The sequence below is a fragment of the Malus sylvestris genome, chromosome 13, assembly GCF_916048215.2.
Source record: "Malus sylvestris chromosome 13, drMalSylv7.2, whole genome shotgun sequence".
Lineage (NCBI taxonomy): Eukaryota > Viridiplantae > Streptophyta > Magnoliopsida > Rosales > Rosaceae > Malus > Malus sylvestris.
Window position 1 is genome coordinate 34843835 of NC_062272.1, and position 26325 is coordinate 34870159.

General features: G+C 37.4%; 1 protein-coding gene and 1 pseudogene across 3 annotated transcripts in view; one reads left to right on the forward strand and one right to left on the reverse strand.

Annotated features, from left to right (window-relative positions):
• LOC126595449 (uncharacterized) lies at positions 1-25156 on the reverse strand (annotated as a pseudogene).
• The window catches only part of LOC126596593 (protein FAR1-RELATED SEQUENCE 5-like), a 5390-nt gene continuing 4018 nt past the window's right edge, over positions 24954-26325 (forward strand). For 2 of the 3 annotated variants that reach the window (XR_007613999.1, XM_050263225.1), the window contains exon 1: positions 24954-25477. Coding sequence is in view for 2 of the 3 variants with exons in the window: in XM_050263225.1 (XP_050119182.1) it covers position 25477 (1 nt within the window). In the remaining variant the exon portion in view is untranslated. The remainder of the gene's footprint in view (positions 25478-26325) is intronic. The other variant, XM_050263227.1, reaches the window with a different exon arrangement.

Consider the following 26325-nt stretch of genomic DNA (forward strand, 5'->3'; position numbering starts at 1 on the left):
CTACACACCTCGCCCCTGACTTGGCTGACCAGATTGCCTTGAAGATCCTGCAATACTAGAAGTAATCTCTACCTGCTGGGGCTGTCCTCCCTGGTACCACTGAGATTCACCAACTGGAATGGGAGGATACTGCGTATACCCTCCAGGATACTGAGAATACACACTCTGGTAATAAGGATCATGCGAATACTGATACTGCCCTGAAACATAAGGAGCGGCATCGTCCTAATAATGGTAAGCACCACCTCGACCCATCTGACTATAACTACTAAACCTTGGAACTTGCTGGATCGGCGCTGGTGGTGGCATAGAAGGCTGTTGGGGCCTCTGCTGACTCTTGGGACAATTTATAGCTCTATGTCCCATCTGCCCATAGTAAAACATCCACTGCTGCCTCTTCTACACTCCCAAAAATGCCTATTATTACATCTGCAGCACAAATGAGCACTTCCTCTTCCATCATCTCCCTACCTCTGGAATCTAGGACCTCCTGAAAATCTACCACCTCTCCTCTGACCAGTGGTACTAAAACCTCCACTAGAAGAGCTGGAACTAGTTCCACTTGTTGGAAATGTGCCCTAAATCCCAATCATATGATGATACTTTACGGACATTTCACATGTTAAACTAATCTAGTTTAACTTTAAAAGGCAAAGATTATTGTTTGAGCCGTCTCATATAAATGTTATATGCTTAAACGATAAAGTCCAAGGAATATGTGATTGGGAGAATGTAATCTAATGAAGTTAGATTCATGAGACCATTCTTTCGTAGACACATCCTAAATGTTCCTGATCATAGGATTGCCAATTGGGCATTGACAGTCCGTCAAGATCGGTACGTGCTATGTCTTCTCTCAGGGAGAGTGACTAGTCTCGAGTCATTGGTGTGTGTGACATCAAGACAAGTACGTAGGTGCTCAGTAGAGAATGAGTTCACTGAACGCGATCAACGAAGAGTTCTCATACTCATGTCACATGAGAACTCATGGTTGGGATAATGCAAAGTAGTCCTTTGACCTGAGGCATCACAGTTGTCTTGTGGTTAAGTCCTTGATCTTTGATTATGTCAAACGTCATTCCATTGAAGTGTCCACGGCATCGTTGGGGTTAAGCCACTTAGTCATGGAGGCAAGTGAATGCGCAACAAGGGATCTCTAACCTTCAAACTGTTTGAGGGAGAATACTCTATGATATGATTAAGAATCTTTGGCCAAAGTATGAATGAGATTTAGGAAAACGTTCCAAATCACATTCAAGGTAATCATATAAGCACACGAATCACATTGGATAGTAGACATGAATAAATAAACTATCAAACCAAACAATGTGGTCAAGAGTATTGTATTAGAGAAAGACCGTATTGCATTTGTAATCCCAAACTGAATAGGTTTTCTCTACCTCTTCTGATTAGCTTGGGTAACCATGATATGCTGCAAGGTGTCACTCATGGTTTGTGGAAGCCCTAAATGTGTGTAATCACTAAAGGGAGAATTGAAAGTAAGTTTCAATTCACAATCGATGTAAAATGGTTTTAATCGCCCACTGCCTCGCTAAAAGGAACCTAATGGATCGCACACCGTGTAAGGAGGAGATTGAAGAAACAATGGAGATGAGTAAGAATGATTAAATGGTTTAATCATTTATTTATGGCAAGGATTAATTAATATGTTAATTAATCAAACGAATAAGTTCGTTAAAGACCTCGGGATAGTTTTGGACCTTAAGGCCCAATGGGCTTCGAACGTCAAGCCCATTAATTTAAGTTGTATGACAACTTAATGAATAATGATTCACAAAGGCCCAAACAACCCAAAAATACCCCAAGGCCGGCCATGATGTTTAGGGTAGTGAACTTGGACTTATTTACAAGTTTGCCACTCAAATGAATAAAGGTATAAATATGACTTTATAGCCAAAATTCATTAGGGTTTGTTTTGGAGAAAATTGGTGAGAACTTGTCTCTCCATTTCTCTCTAAAGAGCCCAGCCACCTTGGGGGTGCATCTTGCAATCCCACTACTCCAAGGTCACTCATTTCTTCTCCAATCTCTCCTTGGTGAAGAGACTTAGAGGTTCTCAATTTTGGGAACTTGGAGAAACCTATTCTTCCATCCAAATCCATAGGTTTTAGATGCAAGGAATGAAGGCCCTCTCTTTGGGTGATTAGCCTTTGCTTATGCAAAGAGGAATCTACAAAGGTATAAATCTCAACTCACTTTGTTTTGAGTTGATTAATGGTTCACCAATCTACTAGGCTTTGAATTTCTTGGTTAATGTTTTGTTTTTGAATGCATGCAAGCATGATTCCGCCTTTTAATTGTTATTAGCATGCTATAGATGTTATTCAAATGAACATGTTTTCGAAAAATATTCCCTTCACCACTCCTCTTAAAGCTCTGAGTCTTGCGAGGTCTTTAAGAAGATTGACATTTACCTTTATCATCTCGCCTCTGATTCCCATTTTTTTCTTCTTCATCTTCACTCTCATTGGGCATATTTTCTGAGTTCTCAATCCTCAACAAAATCTCATAAAACTCCTGGTAAGTAACACAGGGAGTCAAGGTTGCTATAGAATGCCATTTCTTTTTAGTACCCAACCTGAAACGACGGAGCATCTCAACCGGATTAGCAGCAACCTCCGGATGATAGCGAGACAAGTCAGTGAATCTTCTATAATACTCATTTTCCATCATCTTCCCCTGCTTTAATTGAGTAAACTCTTGCTTTTCGCGATCAATATACTCAGGGGTATAAACCTTTTCTGAAACAACTGTTTAAACACTTCCCAGTTAGCTATTTCCTCTACTGACAACTGATAAGACTCTTGTCTCCACCAAGATGCAGGCTCCGGACCCAAAAACCAGGTAGTCGTCTCGACCCACCTATCAGGAGGAAGAATCCCCTGACTTTGCATTACACGGAAAGTCTTCTCAAGATGATTGGTCCATTTCTCCGCTCCTTCTTGTCCTTAATTCCCCATAAAATGATTCAGCTTCAAATTATACACAGTCTCGAGAGTTGTCATTTGGGGAGGACGAAGCGAATACTGAATAGCATTAGTTATAGCTTCCCCTAACTGAGCTATATCAGGGAAACTATGCTCAACAAAAGGGTGTGGATCTCTACAATGTGCATAGTTCTAACAGAAGACATCAAAATAATTAGAAATTTCACAAGATATGCAAGACTGCAAACCTAGGCTCTAATACCAAATTGACACACCCCGACCTAAATCAGCGCATGCTGGCGGTCACGTGAGGGTGACGAAGCCATGTGCATAGTGTGGAAGCAATAGAGATATAAGGGATTACAAATAAACAAAAACCAAATCAACTAGAGTACTAGATAAGATAAGATGTAAGTGCGAGATTAAGTGTGAAATACACAATCAGAGCATAAATAGCCTACGTGCAGTCAAGCAGGACAAGTACTAATTATACAACACCTAAAGGTGATCCTACATTTATGATGTTCTGTCAGAACCACTGTTGAAATCCCCGTGAGCCACCAAGGCACTTCTACCTAAAACCTGGAGCCCGCAAAACAAAAAGTGTGAGTGTGCAAAAACGAAGTTTTTCAAAATCATTTCATTTCTCAATAGTTCTAACCCCTCACCACAAAACAGAGGTGAACATCATGTGAAGGACTGTGCATTAACTCTGGGCGGGAGCACTAACATCGGGGTGCAGGTTTATGAGCTCTCAATACATCACATCATATCTTGCATAACTGAAGCAATCTCATACCTTTAATTTATGAACTTACCTGGCACTTACCCGTGTGTTCGCAGCACCAATCATAAATATATGCAACTACTAATGCATAAATAAAATAGGCAGATACTTTGCATGGCATTTCAAAACGTATAATCATTTAAACACATTTTCTGGGAAAATCTCAAGCATATAGGTCTATATGGAAAACCAAAAGCCCACTCACTAATATGTTGAAGGGTCGTAGCCCCCGAGCCTCGATTGATGGTGCTCGTCCTCAGGATAGGTCTCACCTATATGCGAAATAACTGAATAAACGTTATTTAAAGCACATACACAAAACTAGGAAATAACTTTTCATACATTGCTCAAATGGGGTATTTGAATATACCACCATGACCTACTAAACCTCAGTAACATCCCCATATTTTTAGAAAAAAAATTCATGACCCCACGCGCCCTCACGCACCGGCCAAGGCACGGCCTGACACTCGGCTCACGCACAGGCACGTGCCTAGCATAGGGGACGGAATAGTTAACGCCGTTAGGGAATATTCCGTTAAAAACTAGAATATGCCGTTAATTATACCTGACAGTGTTAGAATATTCCGTCAACTTTGATGGAATATTCTCCTCCTTCTTCCTTGGTTCACCAGAGTCCGGCACTAGTGCCGCTACGATCCTCGAAAATTGGAAAATCTTAGAACTTCAATATCTTCTTCATTTCTCAACCAAAATTCATGAAATTTGTACCAAAATGAAGCTTACAATGAGAAGAACAAAACCTTACCAATTTTAAGCCCTGAAATCATGGGATTTCGCCGGAGAAACCTCGATATTCCGACCAAACTTGAAACTTGCCAAACTCAACTTCTCGACATCCAAAACACTTCGTTTTTCTTCTCCGAGCATCGTGAAGGTGTTTTAAGGCTTCCTATGACCTTAAAACTCCTTGAAAACTTCACAATCATGAGTGCATGAACAATACTCCAAATCGGGGTTCTTGGGTTCTTGGGTTTTCGAGGTTTTCACGTCCAAATAATAGTATCAATGGGTTCCTAGGCTCGCAAGGAACTTAAAAATGGTCTCCATAGGTTTGATATGAGGATGGAAGTGAAGGTTCAAGGTTTGTCCATACAATTGTACGGAAATGGTCGAAAATGCGAGAGGGAGGAGAGAGGGTAAACAGGATAGGGTGAGGGTATGTGTGTGTGGTCCAGATGAAGGGAAAATTATGAGCTTAACACATGGGATTTCTAAATGACTAGCACGCATAAACAAATCAAAATTTATATACATGAGCAACGGAAGCAATTTATCAAATAATATCAAAGTTATAGTCATGCAAATCCCCTTCAAGGTTCATAGGTTTATATATAATGCATCTAAAACATTTAAGTTAAGAATAAAGGGAAGGTATAGATCTATACCTCTTGATCTTGATTTTAGACCAAGAATGGACCACCTCCAAGCCCTTTGCTCCTTGAAGTCCTTGAGCCTAGCCTCCCTCCTTGCCTCCTCCACTTTGTTAGTAAGAGTGCTCCAAGTTTCTCCTTTAGTCTCCAAAGGAGAAGACCTCTAAATATCCACACCCACTAGTGTAGTGAGATGGATGGAGGAATAACCAAAAGGGTGAAAGATTGTTAGTTAATTTACCCTCTAGGTGGCCGGCCTTTGTGGTTTTAGATAGCTATTTTCTTTTGCCTCTTTGTTGTTCAAAAACACACAAAAACCCTAATGAACTTTGTGCTATAAAGTTCCTTATATAGACAAAAAGAAACCTAGTCAACAACTTAACTAAACATCTCTCCCAAACCCATTAAGTGGCCGGCCCTTTAGTGTTTGGTTTGGGCTTTGGGCTTTTATTATTTCAAGTCATCCAATGCTTGAATAAAAGCCCAATGGGTTTAGGCCCAATGGGCCCAATTAAACCTGAACGTTTCTTTAAGCCCAAAACAATCTTTTATCGCTTTTATGATTTCTTTAGACTTTCTAAATTAATCACAACACTTAATTAATCCAATTAATTATTTCCATCATCCATTAATCACTCACTACAAGAGTGTATCGGTGTACAATCATTTTAGGTTCTAATTAGCAAGGCAGTGAGGTGATTGACATCAGTTCATTTGATTATATTTAATCCAATCACTTAGTGAATTAAAACTTCATTTTAATTCACCTTTCTTCTTTGATGACTACATTTAATCATCTAGAAGAACTCACAAGCTATGAGTGACATCTAACCATATGTCATAGCTACCCAAGCTAATGTAGAAGTTGTTCGGAGAACCTATTCAGTTGGAATTACAATGCAATTCGATCCTTCTCTAAAACAATACTCTCAATCACATTATTAGGGTATGGATATATTATGTCAAACCCCTAATGTGATTATTCCTTCTTATATGATTCTATTGAGTCGTATAGGAACACTTTCCTTTATTACGCTCAATACTTCGGCTGAAGATTCCCGAATCATATCTTAGAGTATTCTTCCTCTCTAATCGAGGATTAGAGATTCCTTGTTGCGCATTCACTTGCCTTCATGACTAAGTGGCTTAACCCCAATTATGCCGTGGACATCCGCGAATGGGGTGACTTTGACATAATCAAAGATTAAGTACTTAGCCATAAGACAACGACGATGCCTCAGGTCAAAGGACTACTTACATTATTCCAACCATTAGAGTTACTTGCTTGACATGTGAGTAGACCTCCATGCAAGTACTCTCGTTCGATTGTGTTCAGTGAACTCATTCTCTTAATGAGCACCTATATACTTGTCTTAGTGTCACTACACAAATGGGACGAGACCTTCCATTCTTCCATGTGAAGCGGACACAGTATGTACCGGTCTAAGCATTGTCAGTTTCCCTCCAACAATCCAACAACTAGGAACCTTTTGGACATAATGGTTATGTGAAGAAGGTCTCTGTAGTCTAACATCATTAGATTACTTCTTCAATCGATCCATTGTCCATGGATACACTATTTAGGACATATATCGTTTATTGAGATAGTCCTAATTCGTGTCTTTGCCATTTGATGTATAAGAGTCATCCATACATCGATTCATTTGTCCTGAAAGGTTTCTTCCAAAGATTGACTTTCAGGGCATATTTCCACTTGCACTAAAGTCAATCACTAGTGTATCTTATACATCTTGTTGAGAGAACTTATGCTCGTAGGTTAACTTGGTTATGTATTAATCCCTTTTATTATTTAAAAGGGATTTACTTATCAAATGTTTCCAAAAACTTTTGATGATGTCTCTTTCTTGTGTTCGAATACTTTGATGAGACCTTGATTCCATGGCTTAAGCTATCGCCCCATTACGTCGTAGTACCCTACTAACGACCTTATGGTTTGGATTCAATCATTGGTTCTAAAAGAACCCCTTCCATTCAAAAACACCTTTTGAAGCAGTTTCTAAAACTATATATCGACATATATTTCGTTTGTATACTTTATACAAACTTTGCTCCAACCTTGAGACCATTGTAGTACAATACTAACAATCATTCATATGATTAGTACTTCATCCATTATGAAGTTCCATTTGTTAAAATGGCTTATTTTCACTTTGGTTAACAACCTAAGTGAATGCACGCTTCCAGAGTCCCACTCTGATGTTTCTTTCTTAAAGGCAATAATACTCTTTCAGTTGCTTTGGTTCTGATCCTGGGATATAGTAATATCTTATAGTGACAACCCTTGTGGTTTTTCACTTTCGGATATCTACTTCACAAATCAATACATGTGTCCCTTTTGTGATTTTATGACACATTCATTATAAGGGTTATGAAAGTGATTTCCTATCGCATAGGAAAATGCTTTCTTAAATCTACAACATTTGAGATTTAATTCCCATATAACATTATTGAGATAGCCTTGCTATATCAATAAGTCCAATTTCAAGTCTATACTTCAAAATTGACCGTGTCATGTTTTGTCATTTTTCGAGTAACCTCTATGTTTTATCAAGTCTATCGAATAGACTTTATTCACATCTTGTTGCTCAAATTATGACATCACTCCCACTGGCCTTGTTGTAACTTAGCATTCATTCAAAATTAACAATTATATTTTCTTGATTTGAATGCATATTGCTCCCACTAACTTTAAATGAATCTCACACAAAAGAATTCCTTCTCAAGTAATTCCATTTGAAATGTGTGACTTGTTTCATTAAGTCTATTCATTTAAATTATATGTTGTCATACACCATAATTCAAGTTTTAGTCATACTAAGACCTTTAATGTAGTCATATAAGAATTATCCAAGTCTTTAGTGGAAGCATGGCTCCTACTAAGGATATAGAAACTCAACCATTCCTTCTAGGTGGTTGATATAATTCTTTATTAAAACTACATAGAGCAATATTGTTACATGAGATGTTGAATTTGGTTTGTCTTGTTGTTAAACCATATGTTGTGACTCATTTTGAAACTTATTCCCTTTTGTTTCATCAACTTGTCCATATGCTTGGTTATTTTGCTTGTTCTCATAAAAGAGAATTATGGACAACTCCCAACATATAACCATTTTATGCTAGGTTGACGAAACCAACATTCAAAGACTATTCTTTAGAATGTCACACAACATAGAATTTTAACGTTTTGAAGAGCTTGAGTCTTTTAACAATTAAAATTGCAAACTCTTAATAATAGTCAAATACTATTATTCTTTAGACAACTATAAACCAATCATATTCAAGTTTATATCCACTTTCACACCTCCCACTATTTCTCATGACTTTAATGAGAAATCATTTCATATATTCAAAATGTATGAAAGTGGAGTATATTGGAAGAAGACATTGTGTAGTAGCTTTAAAACATTTCAAGCTTATTTGTTTCAATCTTCACTAAGTTAATGTCTTGTTATTAAGTGACTAAAGTCTTTAAACATTTTATAGATTTAGACACTTCTTTCTTGGTTTAATCACTAACACAATTGACATTTTAAAACCTTTTAAAGAATGCCCAATTAGTTGTTCAAAATTACTAATTGAATCAAGAGTGATCTTGATCATTGTGTTTCAAGTGATAACCATATAAGAAACGTTTTTCTTATTACTTATATCATTATAATGTGATCTTCCTTTTCTTCAAGAAAGGATACTCTAGACTTTTGTCAATTCATATAGAACTCATAGGTAGACAAATGGAACCAAATCTAAAGATTCATTGTATCCTTTTATGTCCTACATGTGAGATCTATCCATAATTGATAAATCTAAAGTTTGGTTATCACATTACAATAAGTGATATAACTCTTGTATCTCAACTAGGATACAACAAGACAATTTTCAATTCATAACACTACTTTAAGGAAATAGTATATTAAAAAGGCATTCTTCACATTACATTAATATGATATTTCAAACATTCATAATGTTTAATACAAAAAGTATTAGCTCTATACATTTAGAGACTAATATAAATACCTTTATACATTTAGGCACTAATAGTGGTCTTCCATCATATGAAGCCACATAATAAGTTCTTAACAAAATAAGAAAGTTTAAAGACAATCTTTAATGCCTAACAAACTTCCTAAGTAGTAAGCAAAAAATATAGTGGCCGAACCCTTCACCACATTTTCCTTGCTTGTTCATCTTCTACTTGGCTTCTCCACCTATATACAATTATACAAGTGATTCGCTCTTTATATCAAATATAAATATTTAGAAAATCTAACATTTAGAATTGAATATAAGAACATAAACCATACCTTGTGGCTTGTCCTTAAGACTTGCAAGGTATAACCTGCAATTCCTCCTCCAATGCCCCTCCTTTCCACAGTGGTGGCAAGTCCCTTTGGGCTCCTTTGCCTTTTTCCTCACTCCTCCTTTCGGCTTAGGAGTGGGTGGCTTCTTCTCCTTCCCTTTGCCTTTGCCTTGCGGCTTGGCCTTGGAAGAGGATGGCTTGTTGTAGACTACTGCAGAAGTCCCTACAACGTTCTCTTTCTTCATAGTCTTCTCGGCAGTTACTAACATATTTAGTAACTCAGAGAGAGTACTATCCATCTTATTCATATTGTAGTTCATTACGAACTGCGCGAATGAATCAGAAAGAGAAGCCAATATGAAGTCCTGGGCCAATTCCCCGTCAAGTGGAGTACCAAGGTTCTCCAATTGTTCAATGAATCCTATCATCTTCAGTACATGTTGATGCACTGGAGCCCCCTTGACCATCTTGGTCTTCACAAGTTCACAAACAGTGCTAAAGCGACGGTTGCGCGTCCCTTCACCATATAACTCCGTAAGATGGAGTATTATGGAAGATGCACTGTCCATGCCCTTGTGCTGTCTCTGTAGCTCCTCATTCATGGAAGCCAACAGATAGCACTTGGCTTGTGTGTCATCCTCAACGTGCTTGTCAAACTTAGCACGTTCATCCTCAGTAGCCCCAAGGCGGAGAGGTATGTGAGGTGGAGCCTTGTCTAGTACATAAACAATCTTCTCCAATGTTAGGAGAATCTTGACATTACGATACCATGATGGGAAATTGTGCCCCTATAGGCAATGTTTGTCGAGTATTTTCGCGAGTGTGCTTCCAACCATATCTAAATACATAAACAATAAAATAATTAGTTTGATTGTTGATTAAGTCAAACGATTCGGGTCTTTAAACCGAATGACACCACACACCATTTTTGGCAAATTCCATATCCCTCAAGATGGAATCCGGGAGTTTTCAAAGAAAGCTCCTAGCGGGTTATGGGAGGCTCACTATTACCAAGCCCACCTCACGATGATACGATGTTGGCTAGCAAAAATAATAATGAGAGGGTACAATTACCCATTCACAACAACTTCTTGTGATTACCCATCTTTTTGGCCTCTAGAGAGTAATGCCTCACGATGATACGATGTTGGCATTATTTCTCTTAGTTAAGTTCTTTCCCACCATGCCGGTTTAGATAGGGGTTCAAGCATGACCTCACGATGATACGATGTTGGCCACACTCGTTGTCTACCTTAACCTCATCAAATGTTTTAAATAAACTCCTCCTGAGTATAAGCATGCACTTTGCACTCCCCCATGATAGGGTGAAGGCGATGTACAAGTCATAAACGATTGGAGCCTACCACGGTGGAAGGCCACGAAAAAGTGTTCAAAGCACTCTTACGCTTTCAACTTAATATTGTATGTTGGTTGAGGGATTTTAAGGTCTCATCAATTTTATTTATTTAATCATATTCAAATAAATAATGTCCTATTACAACTACTAGTCCAACATTAATGAAATTAGTAGCATATAATATCCCCACTATTCGTTTTCATAAAACAAATCAATATCAAAACATTTTTCAAAATATTGGAGATATATATAACTACTAATTGTATTCATTATAGTTTAGTAGCGTATGATACTCCCACTATTTGTTTTAAGAAAAACAAATCAATATCAAAAACTAATTTTTCAAATATTAGAAGTAACTACTACTACTAAGGTTTTTGCATTCCTTTGAAATTGGACTTTATAGTTATCTTAGGCTCTTGGATGACCATGGACTTATTAGGTTATTGCAACAACGAGCCAACATTGTTGAATATAAACTCGGGGAGGTTGTGTCAATTTAATTACGTGTTTTTCAATCCAATTAAAACATTTTCATTGAGCCATTAGAAATGAAAGACAATCATTCATTGCTAATTAGGGCATTGGACCCATTTAATCTTTAATCTCATGTCAAAACCCTCTTTTAGTTATGTCTCCTTACCAATAGTTAAAGAAACTCTAGTCTAGCACTAGAGGGAATCAACTAACTAAAAGAGATTAAGAAATAATAAGAATTACAAACCGATTTGTACAAATTCCTACAAATTACACATACTAAGAGGGAGAGATAGATTAATGTCAAATGTGACAAGGTCCATTAAAAACAGTAATTAAAACACATTCCCAAGGTTCAAACAATTTGATTTTAGCACCTTATCTCATAGCTCAATTATCGTTTAAGGCATAAGTCCATAGTCACCCTTTTCTAACTACTTAATCACATTAAATAATCAAAATGGAATGCAACATGAACATTTAGATTTAGTGCATATGGGCATAATAGAATTATGAGTTTAAATAACTAACAAAATTAAAATCAAATATTTTAACTTTCTAGTTAGTAGGGGCCTAAATGCAAATAAGAAAAAGTTAGGGGTCAAACCGTAAATACTCAAAAGTATAAAATATCTTTTTCCAAATTACAAAAGACCCCCCAAGTGGATAAATCCACTAGGGTGGCCGGCCACATTAAGGGGAGATGGGAAGTCTCACCCATCTTGCTTTAATTCAATGCAAGGTAGAAAAATCCAAATTTGCATGTCACTTGGTTTTGGTTTAAATGACTTTAATGAAAAAGGTGATGGAAATCTCCTAGACAAGTCTAGGGTTTTATAAGTTTTAATATGGTTATGGATGGTAAGAACATCATCCAAAACCATAAAACTATGCATGAAAACCAAATAAAACAATTTTCACCCAAAACCAAACTATGAACACCAAGAACAAAACCATGAACACTTTTTCAAGATTTGTGTATTCTTGGTGATTTTTCAAACCCAAAAACTAAAGTGACAAGGTTTCTACTTTCTAGCTTTAAAATGATGTGTGAGTGTCTTACAATAAAACACAAACACATGCCCAAAATTCCCCAAAACCGTGCCAACCATAAAGAACAAAACCCCAAAATTTTGTTCATGACTTATTCTTCATTCATGCATACAAAACAACTTTTACATGCATATCTTTTCAACTCTTGATTTATATTTTTCAACCATTGAAAAACAAAAGATAAACATACTTTAAATGAAGAAATAATATCTCAAACTAGTTCAAAACTCAATTTTCATTCATGCATACAAAACATCTTTTGCATACATATCTTTCTCAACTATTGACTAACATTTTTCAACTATTGAAAAACAAAAGATAAACATATTTTGAATGAAGCAATAATTATGTCATACATAATATTAATACCCATATGCATAAAATCTTAAAGGACACATTATACATAAACCTTTGGCTCTGATACCACTTGAAGGGAAAATTATGAGCTTAACACATGGGATTTATAAATGACTAGCATGCATATACAAATCAAAATTTATATACATGAGCAACGGAAGCAATTTATCAAATAATATCAAAGCTATAGTCATGCAAATCCCCTTCAAAGTTCATAGGTTTATATATAATGCATCTAAAACATTTAAGTTAAGAATAAAGGGAAGGTATAGATCTATACCTCTTGATCTTGATTTTAGACCAAGGATGGACCACCTCCAAGCCCTTTGCTCCTTGAAGTCCTTGAGCCTAGCCTCCCTCCTTGCCTCCTCCACTTTGTTAGTAAGAGTGCTCCAAGGTTCTCCTTTAGTCTCCAAAGGAGAAGACCTCTAAAGATCCACACCCACTAGTGTAGTGAGATGGATGGAGGAATAACCAAAAGGGTGAAAGATTGTTAGTTAATTTACCATCTAGGTGGCCGGCCCTTGTGGTTTTAGAGAGCTATTTTCTTTTGCCTCTTTGTTGTTCAAAAACACACAAAAACCCTAATGAACTTTGTGCTATAAAGTTCCTTATATAGACAAAAAGAAACCTAGTCAACAACTTGACTAAACATCTCTCCCAAACCCTTTAAGTGGCCGGCCCTTTAGTGTTTGGTTTGGGCTTTGGGCTTTTATTATTTCAAGTCATCCAATGCTTGAATAAAAGCCCAATGGGTTTAGGCCCAATGGGCCCAATTAAACCCGAACGTTTCTTTAAGCCCAAAACGATCTTTTATCGCTTTTATGATTTCTTTAGACTTTCTAAATTAATCACAACACTTAATTAATCCAATTAATTATTTCCATCATCCATTAATCACTCACTACAAGAGTGTATCGGTTTACAATCATTTTAGGTTCTAATTAGCAAGGCAGTGAGGTGATTGACATCAATTCATTTGATTATATTTAATCCAATCACTTAGTGAATTAAAACTTCATTTTAATTCACCTTTCTTCTTTGATGACTACATTTAATCATCTAGAAGAACTCACAAGCTATGAGTGACATCTAACCATATGTCATAGCTACCCAAGCTAATGTAGAAGTTGTTCGGAGAACCTATTCAGTTGGAATTACAATGCAATTCGATCCTTCTCTAAAACAATACTCTCAATCACATTATTAGGGTATGGATATATTATGTCAAACCCCTAATGTGATTATTCCTTCTTATATGATTCTATTGAGTCGTATAGAAACACTTTCCTTTATTACGCTGGATACGTCGGCCGAAGATTCCCGAATCATATCTTAGAGTATTCTTCCTCTCTAATCGAGGATTAGAGATTCCTTGTTGCGCATTCACTTGCCTTCATGACTAAGTGGCTTAACCCCAATTATGCCGTGGACATCCGCGAATGGGGTGACTTTGACATAATCAAAGATTAAGTACTTAGCCACAAGACAACGACGATGCCTCAGGTCAAAGGACTACTTACATTATTCCAACCATTAGAGTTACTTACTTGACATGGGAGTAGACCTCCATGCAAGTACTCTCGTTCGATTGTGTTCAGTGAACTCATTCTCTTAATGAGCACCTACATACTTGTCTTAGTGTCACTACACAAATGGGACGAGACTTTCCATTCTTCCATGTGAAGCGGACACAGTATGTACCGGTCTAAGCATTGTCAGTTTCCCTCCGACAATCCAACGACTAGGAACCTTTTTGACATAATGGTTATGTGAAGAAGGTCTCTGTAGTCTAATATCATTAGATTACTTCTTCAATCGATCCATTGTCCATGGATACACTATTTAGGACATATATCGTTTATTGAGATAGTCCTAATTCGTGTCTTTGCCATTTGATGTATAAGAGTCATCCATACATCGATTCATTTGTCCTGAAAGGTTTTTTCCAAAGATTGACTTTCAGGGCCTATTTCCAACACCAGATTGGTCTCCAACCAAAGACAAATAACTTAAAAAATTCTAATTGGGGCCAATCAGTTAGGAAATGAACTTAATTGGTCCAAAACCTTAGCTTAATTCACAAACACAACCCAACGCTCAAGGGCATTTTAGACTTTTCACACCACCGATAAAAATAATTCAGGACGGGCTGTCACATTTGCACATGGCCTTGTTTTTTACATGTGAGGCTTGTGTTTTGTCATTTTTCATTAAATTTCAGTCCCTTTACATTAAATAAAGTTAGTAGATGATTTTTTATTAAGATGAATTTAGTCCAAACCCGTTTCATTAAAACTCCTATTATTTAAAGGGAAAGCTCTCTTTAAATAATGGCTGATTTCTTAGTTTTCTTCCCAATTTATAAATTCATGCACAACCTGAAAAAAAATTTACATATTCAATCTCTAGTAACCAATTGTCAGTAAAAGAAACCATTTTTGCCCTCCCATATTTTTCTTGGTAGTTTTAACGAAAAGTCCGCGGTACTGTTCACTTTAACGAAAAACCACATTTTTACACTAAAAAGTCAAACCTGATACTATTCACTTTACCCTTTATTTTGTCCTTATCATTAAAACTCAAAGTTTTCAAGCCCTTTTCATTAGTTTTCCTATTTTTCTTTATGCACGTATTTTATATTCTTGAGTTTTTTTTTCTTAATTTATTTAATCTGAAAGTCACAAGTGAGGACAGATAGGGTTAGGGGTTCGTTCAGTTCAGTTTTTAGCCAAAATCGAAAACCAAACCGAAGTTACTGTTCGGTTCTTTCTTTTTTTTTTTTTTTTTTTTTTTATTCGGTTTTGGTTTTTTTCGGTTCGGTTTCGGTCCGGTTCAATTTTTTCCATGTTTTTTTTTTTAATTTGAAGCTTGAAGCACATGCTTCCCTGCCTTGAACATTCTCAGTGAGAAATCAACCTGCAACATCAGTTATTAAAATTAACAAACTTGTAGTCAAATCCATGAAGCATTCCTATAATGAACACATGAATTAACAAACTTGCAACATCAGTTATTAAAAAAAAAAAAGACACACAATTTATGCTTTTTTCCAGTTCACCCAGAAAACCAAAAATTAAACCTTTACCTCCATCTTGCAGATCGAACAAAACAAAATCAAGTGCATACCAGGCAAATCCCATTGCTCACATTTGTAGAGGTCGACCTCTGGGATAATTTCTAGCTCAATGGTGCGACCATTGATGTTTCGATCTAGATGGTAAGCAACAAGCTCTTCATCCGTTGGGTGGAATCTGAATCTAGGGGAAGACTTATGGGTGCCATTGCAGTACTCTCTGAGAGTGTGAGAGAGATGAAGTTAAATAGAATGAGAGAGAGAGAGAGAGAGAGAGAGAGAGAGAGAGAGAGAGAGAAGAGGATGATGAAACATGGGAATTGGGAAAGATGGTTTTTTTCGGCTAGGGTTAAGGAAAGATGAAAGATGTGAATTGGGAAAGATAAAAGATGGGGATTGGATGAAAGATGGGAATTGATAACCTATTAAACAATTATGATTCAACTTGTTTTAAATATGCTACTCGTAATGGTATTGGCAAGAAAAAATTTGCTGTCAAAATGGTTTATCTGGAAGATACTCAGCCAAGTGGGAATCGGTTCGAACCCTTTTAGGAGTAATAATTGTTTTTTTATACTTAAAATATATTGGGTTCGGTTTGACAGTTTCGGTTCGATTTTTTTTTTCGATTCGGTTTTTTTTTACCTCGGTCCGGTTTTTTGAACCCACCCCTAGATCGGGTCATGGGCCTGCTCGGCTGCAAAAGAACTGAAATATTGTGCCGGAGCCTCTTTTTTTATAGTTTCAAAAGGAGCTGTTATTGTTGTTCTAAAAAGAAAGCATTCAGGAAAGAAGGGGTCCTGGCTCTGCTGCAGAAGAACTGAAAACCGTGTCGGAGCCTATTTCTTTATCGGTTCACAAGGCAGCTGTTATTGTCGCTCAAAAAGAAAAAGAAAAGCATTCTGCATGCACTCATTTATTCCTGGTGAAAATAATAGCAAGACAGAGGACATCACTAAGAATAACAAATTGCTTTAATTGAAAAATATCTCTGATGCTTAAATAATTACATTTATTTTTCAAAAATACTTTGACCAAAAAATATGAAAAATCTTTCAAGCATGCCTCCTTATCTTTCAAAATATATATATATATATATATACACACACACACCAAAGAGGAATCCATTATATACAAAAGTGCAAATAAATAATCCACATCTCCCTAACCAAAATGCACAATGAGTCAGAGTACCAGGAACCTTACCTCACTGCTCCAATGGTGAGGGGAAAGGAAAACAAAATGTAAAATGGAATTAAGGTTCGGATCAAATTTTCTCGTCTACGGTCCTTTCTCCCATACCTAATATCCAATGCTGACGTGCTCTTTTTCCTCTTCAAAGATCTTGTTTCGTTGTCGGAATCAAATATGCTGTCATCTATAGAATCTGATTCATTTATTGACGAGTTGTCATCTTCAGAATCCTCAATTTCTGATAGTTCTGTGTTTGAGGAAACTGCTTCTATCTCTGAAAGACTCGCAGAAAAGAAATCACTAGTGGAATCTACATTTTACCTTTCTAGTATTTTAAGTTTCCCTGATTCCCTGGTCTTGTTTGTTGGACTATCCAAGATTGAAATGGGATTTCTGTCATTTGGGTCACCATAAACTGCAAAATGTCCGTAATAGAGCTCCAGTTCCTTCTCAGCAACAGCAATGAAGTGCCGCACTGTCTCGAGGGATTGCTCGTACTTAAACTTTTCCAGTGCCTGTAAACAGGGGAAAACAGACTCAATATTGAGAGATCACCACTCTAGTTTCAAGCTCCATTACAAGACAAGATGTTCGTAAAGCACCATGCCCTCTGCCTGCTTGTCAAAGCGGCTGAACAAACTAATTATCATTTTCAAAGAGAACTTTTTGTTCAAGTACCTTAAATCAAGTTTTCCGGTGAAAAGTTTCATGGTTGGACTGTAAAGTTTCTGCAATCTTGGTTCAAGATAGATCAGAAACTTGATCTGGACAAGGTAATCAACAGGCCAGGCCAGGCAAGACATACCTGCAGGCCGTGAGTCGACAGACCTCTAGCTGGCCTCAAGATATGGTACATTTCCGACAGTCATTAATAACTAAAATTAATGAAGGATATACTGAAATGACCAGAATTAAGTTAATTGATACTTGACAAGTTTTACGTGCTACAATATGGAATATTCCAATGAAAGATCAAAACAAAACAAAACTAAATGAGCAGATAAAAAAGAAAGTAAGAGAGAAATTGATGTGGAAGTGACTGCAATAGGTAACTGTCTGTCGACTATATGAATTAGATACTCCTTTTCAGGTACTTGTATGACAACAAAACAGTTGCGGAACTGGAAGATGTGAAACTGCATTACCTAGTAACAATGGATCACACCTCCTATTTCAAACTAATATGGAAAATGCAACAAATTTGAGTTTAAAATTATATACAGTTATACAAAAGAGAGAAAAGAAACTGAATAGACGAAGCTTGAAAAATCACCTTTTTCTTGGACAAAATATTTATGGTTGACATAACTTTTGGCATGACATAGATCTTTCCTTGGTAGAATACTATGGTGTCATCTCCAACTATTTGAATTGGATTCCCATCACTCAGTCTAGCGATTTCCTGGGCATATTCATGTACTTGGCCAGGTTTGCATGGCTTGCAAATCACCATGACGGTTTCATGTTTTTTCCAATGCATATGCACGTTAAGAATAACACCTCCGAAAATTCCTCGTTTTCCAATTGGTGCATAATTAGACTTCTTTTGAGCCATTTTCTTCATATAAAAACGCTCCTCGCCTGCCATGTCATCTGGTTGTACATCAGGACCCTGGACTTTTGGAATTTCATACCTCTTAAGTCTTTCATTCAGCAAAGCTTCCTTTATTCTAGCCTGAACAGAAAGAAAAAAAAAAGTCACAAAAATTAAAGATTAGGTAGATAAAAAAAAATAAACTTGGCATATATGTGAGAGCATATATTTCAATTTAATAAACTAAGGCATGCAATAGTCAATCGATACGCTTTGTCTTTTCCATATTTTATAAATTCTTTTAGGAACCTGAAAAATACACTCGTTATAGCTTTGACTTTACTAAGAGTTTGTTGCAAGTCCTTGTGCAGAGACAACATTTCTTAAAAAAAGCACTTAGTCTGCAAGGAAGAGAAAGAGCATTGTTTAAGGTTGATATAAAGTTTCCTTAACTCTAAGAATCAAGAAACGCCGCAATATGCATTACACTTTCACTGGAAAGAAAAAATTATATACTTTACCTAACCCTCTCACTCTCAGTTCTTTAGTTCATACTAATTAATATAAATCCAGACATGCTACAAGCGCATAAAGAGCTATATCTGCAAGTCCTCCATACTTTCAAAGCAGAAATTTCAAACTAGAACCATATCTGTACTCAAGCATATGAATGGCCGAATTGGAAACCTACAGTTGACTGTCTATTTTAATTAACACGGCTTTCTGCAAGTCCTCCAAACTTTCAGAAACTGCACAAGGACTAAATCAATAGAATAAAATACCTTCTACTTGCCTATTCAGCTTGCAATGCCCCTTAGGGTTCATTGTATAATGTTGAAGATTAGGAAATTAAGATATGATCTAGGGACTAAATCAATGGCACGATGAATATGTCTCATGGGTGGTAATTGAAGAAACTAGAGAGAGAAGTAAAAAATTATAATTGTGATTCTTATTATCTCCATAAGATTACATGGGTACATATACAAATAGGATATCCTCTGAATAAGACTAACTCTTCTAACTAATTTCAGTTAAGAAACAAATAAGAAAATATCAACTAGGATTTACAATAATACCCTTAATATCCCCCCTCAAACTAAGCTTAGGGACTCTAAGTGAAAGTTTGTCCCGGAAAAGGTGAAACCGAGCCTTTGAGAGAGATTTAGTACAAATATCAGCAATTTGGTCATGACTGCAGATAAAGTGAACTGAGAGAGCTTTAGACAAGACTTGTTCCCGAATGTAGTGATAGTTTATCTCAACATATTTTGTCCGGGCATGAAAGATAGGACTCCGAGCAAGGGAGATAGCTAAGATGTTATCACACCAAAGCTTGGGAGGACATGGCAGGGCAAGACCAACATCAACTAACAGCTTGCAAATCCATGTAATTTTAGTGGCAGCATTGGCCAATGATCTGTACTCCGCTTCAGTAGAGGATCGGGCCACTGTTGGTTGCTTTTTAGCACTCCAACTGATAAGAGAGTTCCCCAAGAATATGCAGAAACCACCTGTTGATCGTCTATCAATGTGACAACCTACCCAATCAGCATTTGAAAAGGCATTCATGCTGAGAGGAAGGGAATGTTTAGGAAACCAGAGACCAAGATCCATAGTTCCTTTAAGGTACCGTAAGATCCGTTTAACAGCTTGAAGATGGGATTGCCGAGGTTGATGCATGAACTGGCATACCAGATTAACTGCAAAGGAAAGATCGGGCCTGGACCAAGTGAGGTATTGTAATCCTCCAACCAAAGATCGATACTCGAAAGGATTTGATAATAATGAAGACTGGTGATCCAGGGCAGAAGTGCTCAGAGGAGTAGCACAAGGTTTGGCACCAAGCATATTTGACTTCTAGAGCAAATCAAGGATGTATTTAGTTTGGGAAATGAAGATCCCTGATGATGACCTTTTGACTTCAATGCCAAGAAAATAGTGAAGAGGACTCAAGTCTTTGATTGGAAAGAGGGTACTGAGTTGGGAGATAGTATCTTTACAAGCTTGAGGATTCGGACCCATCACTAGTATATCATCAACATACACGATGATGAAGACTAAAGCTAAATCCTTTTTAACAAACAGAGAATGATCATTTGTGGAACCAGTGAAGCCCATAGAGAATAGAGCAGTGTGAAGCTTCTCATACCAAGCCCTAGGAGCTTGTTTGAGTCCATACAAGGACTTGTGCAAATGACAGACATAGTTAGGCTTTGTAGAATCTTCAAATCCCAGAGGCTGTACCATAAAAACAAATTCAGATAAGGTGCCATGCAGAAAGGCATTGCTTACATCCAACTGATTTAGAAACCAGTTGAAATGAGCTGCTAGTGTAAGAAGCAATCGAATGGTGACAGGTTTGGCTACTGGACTGAATGTTTCAGTGTAGTCTATACCTTGTTGTTGATGAAAGCCTTTGGTAACAAGCCGGGCTTTAAACCTGTCAATTGTGCCATCTGGTTTTCTCTTGATCCGGAAAACCCATTTACATCCCACCAGATTTTGAGAAGAATGTGGGGGAACAAGTGACCAGGTACCAGTGCTAAGTAAGGCATTAAATTCTTCCTGCATTGCTTGTCTCCAGTGAGGGTGTTTAGAAGCTTGAAGATAGGTAGTGGGAATATAATCTGGAGCAATGTGAGATGGAATAGGATGTTTGGTAGCATTAAGAGCTTTGGGTTTAACAATTCCAGATTTTGATCTGGTTTGCATAGGATTGGTGTTTATTGGTGATAGGGGTTGAAGAGATGTAGAGGAACCAGTGGTAGTTGGTTCACTGTCAAGAGAAGAAGAAACTATAGTTGAGGTTGGGAGAGAGGAAGATGTAGGTGATGGAGAGGAGAGATTAGGTTGAGGAAAGGTTAGGGATGTAGGAATGGCATTGAAGGTAGAACTAGAAGATGGTGGCAGAACTGGAGAATTGGGAATATGATGAAAGGGAAATTGAGTTTCATCAAAGAGCACATGCCTTGAAATATATACCTTCCTGGTTACAAAATCCAAACACTTGTAACCTTTGTGTTGTAAACTGTACCTGAGAAAAACACACGGTTGACTTTTGGGATCAAACTTGTAATTTGTGTATGGCTTGAGCCATGAGAAACACTTGTAGCCAAATACTTTGAGATAGTTGTAATCTGGAGGTTTGTTGAAGAGAGATTCCCAAGGAGAACATTTTTGAGTAGTGGGAAACCTGTTGATAAGATAAACAGCGGTGGCAAAAGCATCAACCCAAAACTGATATGGAACTTTAGAAGCTGCAAGTAAAGTTCTTGATGTTTCCACTAGGTGTCTATGCTTTCTTTCAGCACAGCCGTTTTGCTCTGGAGTATGAGGGTAACTGAGTTGATGAATAATTCCATGAGCCCTTAAGAAAGTTGAAAATTGAGTGCTAAGGAATTCTCCACCAGAATCTGATCTCAATGTAACACTCTTAGTGCATAATAAGTTCTCAACCATGGACTTGAAGTGAATGAAAGTAGAGAAAGCCTCAGATTTGTATTTAAAAGGAAAAAACCAACAATACTTTGTGAAATCATCAACAAAGATTATATAATATCTGAAACCGTGTACATAGATAGTTGGTGAAGGGCCCCATATATCTGTATGCAAGAGCTCTAAGGGCTTAGTTGTAGAACAGGAAACTACAGAGAAAGGCAATTTGGAACATTTGCCCATAGCACAGCTAGAACACAGATACTTATGTATATCACCAGAAACTGAAATACAAGAATGAGAGGCAACTTTATTTAGTATTTTGAAAGAAGGATGGCCAAGCCTTTGATGCCATGTATCCTGAGATGCTTTTGAAGCTGCTGCAAAAGCATGTTGTTGTTGTCCAGCAAGGGAAGGTATGGTGTGAAATGGATAAAAGTCATCTTGGACAAGGCCTTTAAAAAGCACCTTATCCGAAGAAAGATCCTTCACAATAAAGTGGGAAGGATATAGATGGACTGAGCATTGATTATCAAGAATAAATTTGTTTGCAGATAGCAAATCTTGTTTTAATGCAGGGACATGTAACACATGTTTAAGATCAAAACAATGAGTAGTAGTAGGTACACTAGAAGAACCAAGATGAAGAATGGGCAAACCTTTGCCATCTCCAATGTAAACCTGCTTAGGTCCAGTGTAGGATTCTGGATTTGTCAAATTTGCATAGGAATTTGTCATGTGTGATGATGCACCATAGTCAAGTAACTAAGTGTGTTGAGGAGCAGAAGCATTGACGCAGAAAGCAGATTGGGAAGGAGTGCCAAAATGAGGATTTAGACGCTGAGGGCACTCAATAGCTTCATGATCAAATTGCTTACAGATTTGACAAATGGTTCTTCTGCCAGAGTTGTTGAATCTGGATCCACGATTGTTAGTATACCTCTGATTGTTGGACCGATTGAAATTGTTCCTCTGAGTATTGTTTCTGAAATTTCCTCGATTTGACGAATTTCTAGGGTTTGAGAAATTGCGATCGGAACCACGACCTTGATAGGAATTTGAGTTGGAGAAGTTGTGAGCAGTGTAGGCCTGAGAAATTGGAGGAGCAGAAGGTAGAGGCAGAATTCCAGCAGAGGTATTGAATGCCTGAATTGGTGTAGGTGTAGTCTTCTTGCGATTTTCAATCTAGATTTCCTTGCTCAGTAAGAGACCATGGAGCTCATCAATGGTAGTAGATCCAATTCGAAATTGAATTGCATCAACAAAAGAGTCGAACTCAGGAGGTAAACCATGAAGAGTTACAGAGATCAATTCAGAATCATCGATCGGAGCACCGACACTGGCCAAGGCATCAGCAATTTCTTCAATTCTTTGAAGATATGAAGCAGCAGATGAATCACCTTTTGTTATAGATCTAAGTCTGGATCGAAGTTCATGAATGTGAGACTGGGAAGCCGTCGCTAGTCTCGATTCGAGTTTAGACCAGAGTTCTCGAGAGGAATTCACACCAACAGTGTAAGGGATCACTGAATCAGAGAGAGTGGAATTGATCCAGATAAGAATATTCTGATCAGTTTCATACCAGGTGATGAATGTCGGATTCGGAGAAGAATTTCTAGATGAATCAGAGAGATACTGGGGCGGAGCAACTTGAGAGCCATCGATGATTCTGGTGAGATTATACCTCCTGAAAATCGGAGCAAAAAGAGCGCTCTAGGTGAGATAATTGGTGGTGGTGAGCTTGATCGGCACCATAGAACCAATGTTCTGAATCGTAATGGAGGAGGTTGAAGAGTTGGAAGGATTAGGGCACAGAGATGAGGTGGGAGACGCGCCATTAGCAGAAGGAGACGAAGATGCTGCCATTGATGACGGTGAGAATTAGGGTTTTGAGCACAGAGGCGGTGCAGAAAGGCGGTGCAACAAGTGCCAGAGAGAGGTGGTGCAGAAGCGAGTAGGATCGGGAGGTCGTTAGACAAAAGGCGATGAAACCATGAAGAAACTAGAGAGAGAAGTAAAAAATTATAATTGTGATTCTTATTATCTCCATAAGATTACATGGGTATATATAAAAATAGGATATCCTATGAATAAGACTAACTCTTCTAACTAATTTCAGTTAAGAAACAAATAAGAAAATATCAATTGGGATTTACAATACTACCCTTAATAGTAATTCATCCAGAAACTCTTTTAGGTGTCAAATCAAGTCATTAACGTCATCCTGTAAATAATTGTGCGCAGGCGGTTGACAGGAACCGAATACACTCTTTAGCCAAAACAAGTACCATCACTCCAATTCATAACATCTTTTATAAACTTCCCATTGAACAAATATGATTTATACTTGCTCGGTCAGAGGTGAAGTGGAACTGCACTTATGTTTGCAAGCCTTTAATATAATATTCGTAGTCTAAACACAAAAGCATGGTCATTATCCGTACCATGTCTGTTTGCATCATGATCAGAAGACGAAGGAAGCGATTACATCCATAGGAAAGACATCACAACTAGAAGAGTTCAATTCATCTCACCATTTCAAGCTTGTATTTGATTCTCTCCTCAGCATTTGCAAACTTCAGCCTTTTCTTCTTCCAAACTCCGAGCCGACGTGGGTCCTTCCTATTGGCGGCTTTTCTCTCCTGCTTCTCTCTCACTCTCTGCTGCTTCAACCTCTTCTTGGTCAGCCACTTCTTCTTTTTTGGTGGATCGATTTCGTGCATCTCGAACTTGGGTTTCCCATGTGATATCACCAAATTCACCCACCCGTGGCTCAAATTTCTGAGAACCCATGATGGGTTTGGCAGAGGCAAGTGTTTTGTTGCAATGAAAATTGGTTCTTGGGTTGGAAAACCTGACCTGGAAGATAGAAAATGTGGCAGGAAAGTGGTGAAAACATATGAATTTTTTCCACAATCCAAAAACATTATCTTCAAGAATTTACATTTTTTTTAACCCATTAACTTTTTCTCATAATTCAATTAACGGGTTTAGTGGGTTGTGTTTGGATGCAGAGAAAACTGGTTGTAAGGATAGCAGCAACAACCAAACGACTATATATGTGTTGTAGAGAGAGAGAGAGAGAGAGACAGACAGACATACTACCATAGAAAGATAGGTTGGGAAGGCGACGATTTGAGAACCAAAGCAGCTCTGCAAACAGCGGCAGAAACCACAGCTCTTGCCATTTTACTGACAAATTTCCAGAGAGAGAGAGAGAGCGCACAGTACGATCTAAACTGAACCGGGTTCAAACCTCCTGGGACCGGGCGGTTTATGATACGGCTGCAATTCTGCAGGCCAAAGTCCACCCAATAAACCACGTGTCAATACTAGAGCAGATTAAGGCTAAATGTTGACTTTTTATATCTTTCTCTTTCCAATCCGCTTTTGACACATCATATCAAATTGAGCCCCCATACTTACAACCTGAACCCTCTCTCCTTCCTCCTCTCTCTCTCTGTCTGGCGTCGAGACTCGAAACCAAAGCGTTTCCATGTCCTTCCCGATCGACTAACAAAAGTGTGTTCGCGAATTTACAGTAATTCTCTTCTTCTTGTTTTTTTTTTTGTAATTTAATTTGATCTTAAAAATTGTGAATTTTTTTCCTTTTTTTATGAGATTATTCTAGGGTTTTTGTTTAAAAATTTTTGTTTAGTTTTCTGTTTGGTTGCTGGGAAAATGTGTGACTATGAATGGTAGTGAAAAAAGATTTTAGATTCTGGATTGTTTTTCCTTCTGAATTAATTATTTATGGATATTTGTAAGTGAGAGTAAACACATGGATATTTAGGAAATTTAGAGCACTGACTTTGTTTGATAAGTGAGGGATTGTGGGAAGAGAGGAGAAGAAGATTAATTTTCTTATCTCTTAATCAATGGCTTGGACCTTTTGATTAAATTTATCTTGTTTTGTTTGATTGTTAATCGGTTCAGTTGATTTCATGTTGCTTTTAGGTAGCCTAATTGGCATTTAAAAGAGACTGGAATATTACTTTATTTTTCTCTTTTTTCGTTCTTTCAGAAATCAACCAAAGAATTGGGGTTTATCTCAGATGAATTTTCGATATACGGGAACCTAATATCGACAGAGTGGATAAATTTATCTTAATAGTATCGGTAATTAGGAGCTCTTAATTTTTGGAGGTTTTTTTCTTGTCCTTATACTCACTGTTGGGTTAGCTCAAACCAGATCTCTACCTTTAGTTTGTACTTTGCGGAATCGCTCATGGTGAACCTTCCACAAATTTGAAATTGCAGTCTGATTGGTCCCCAAATTTAATCTGCCCAAGTCTCATACAGTTATTGTGTTGTTTTCTGAAGTTATTGTTGTTATCTGAACAGAAGATTATGAACTTTCTTCAGATTTTCTTGTTATATCTTGTAATC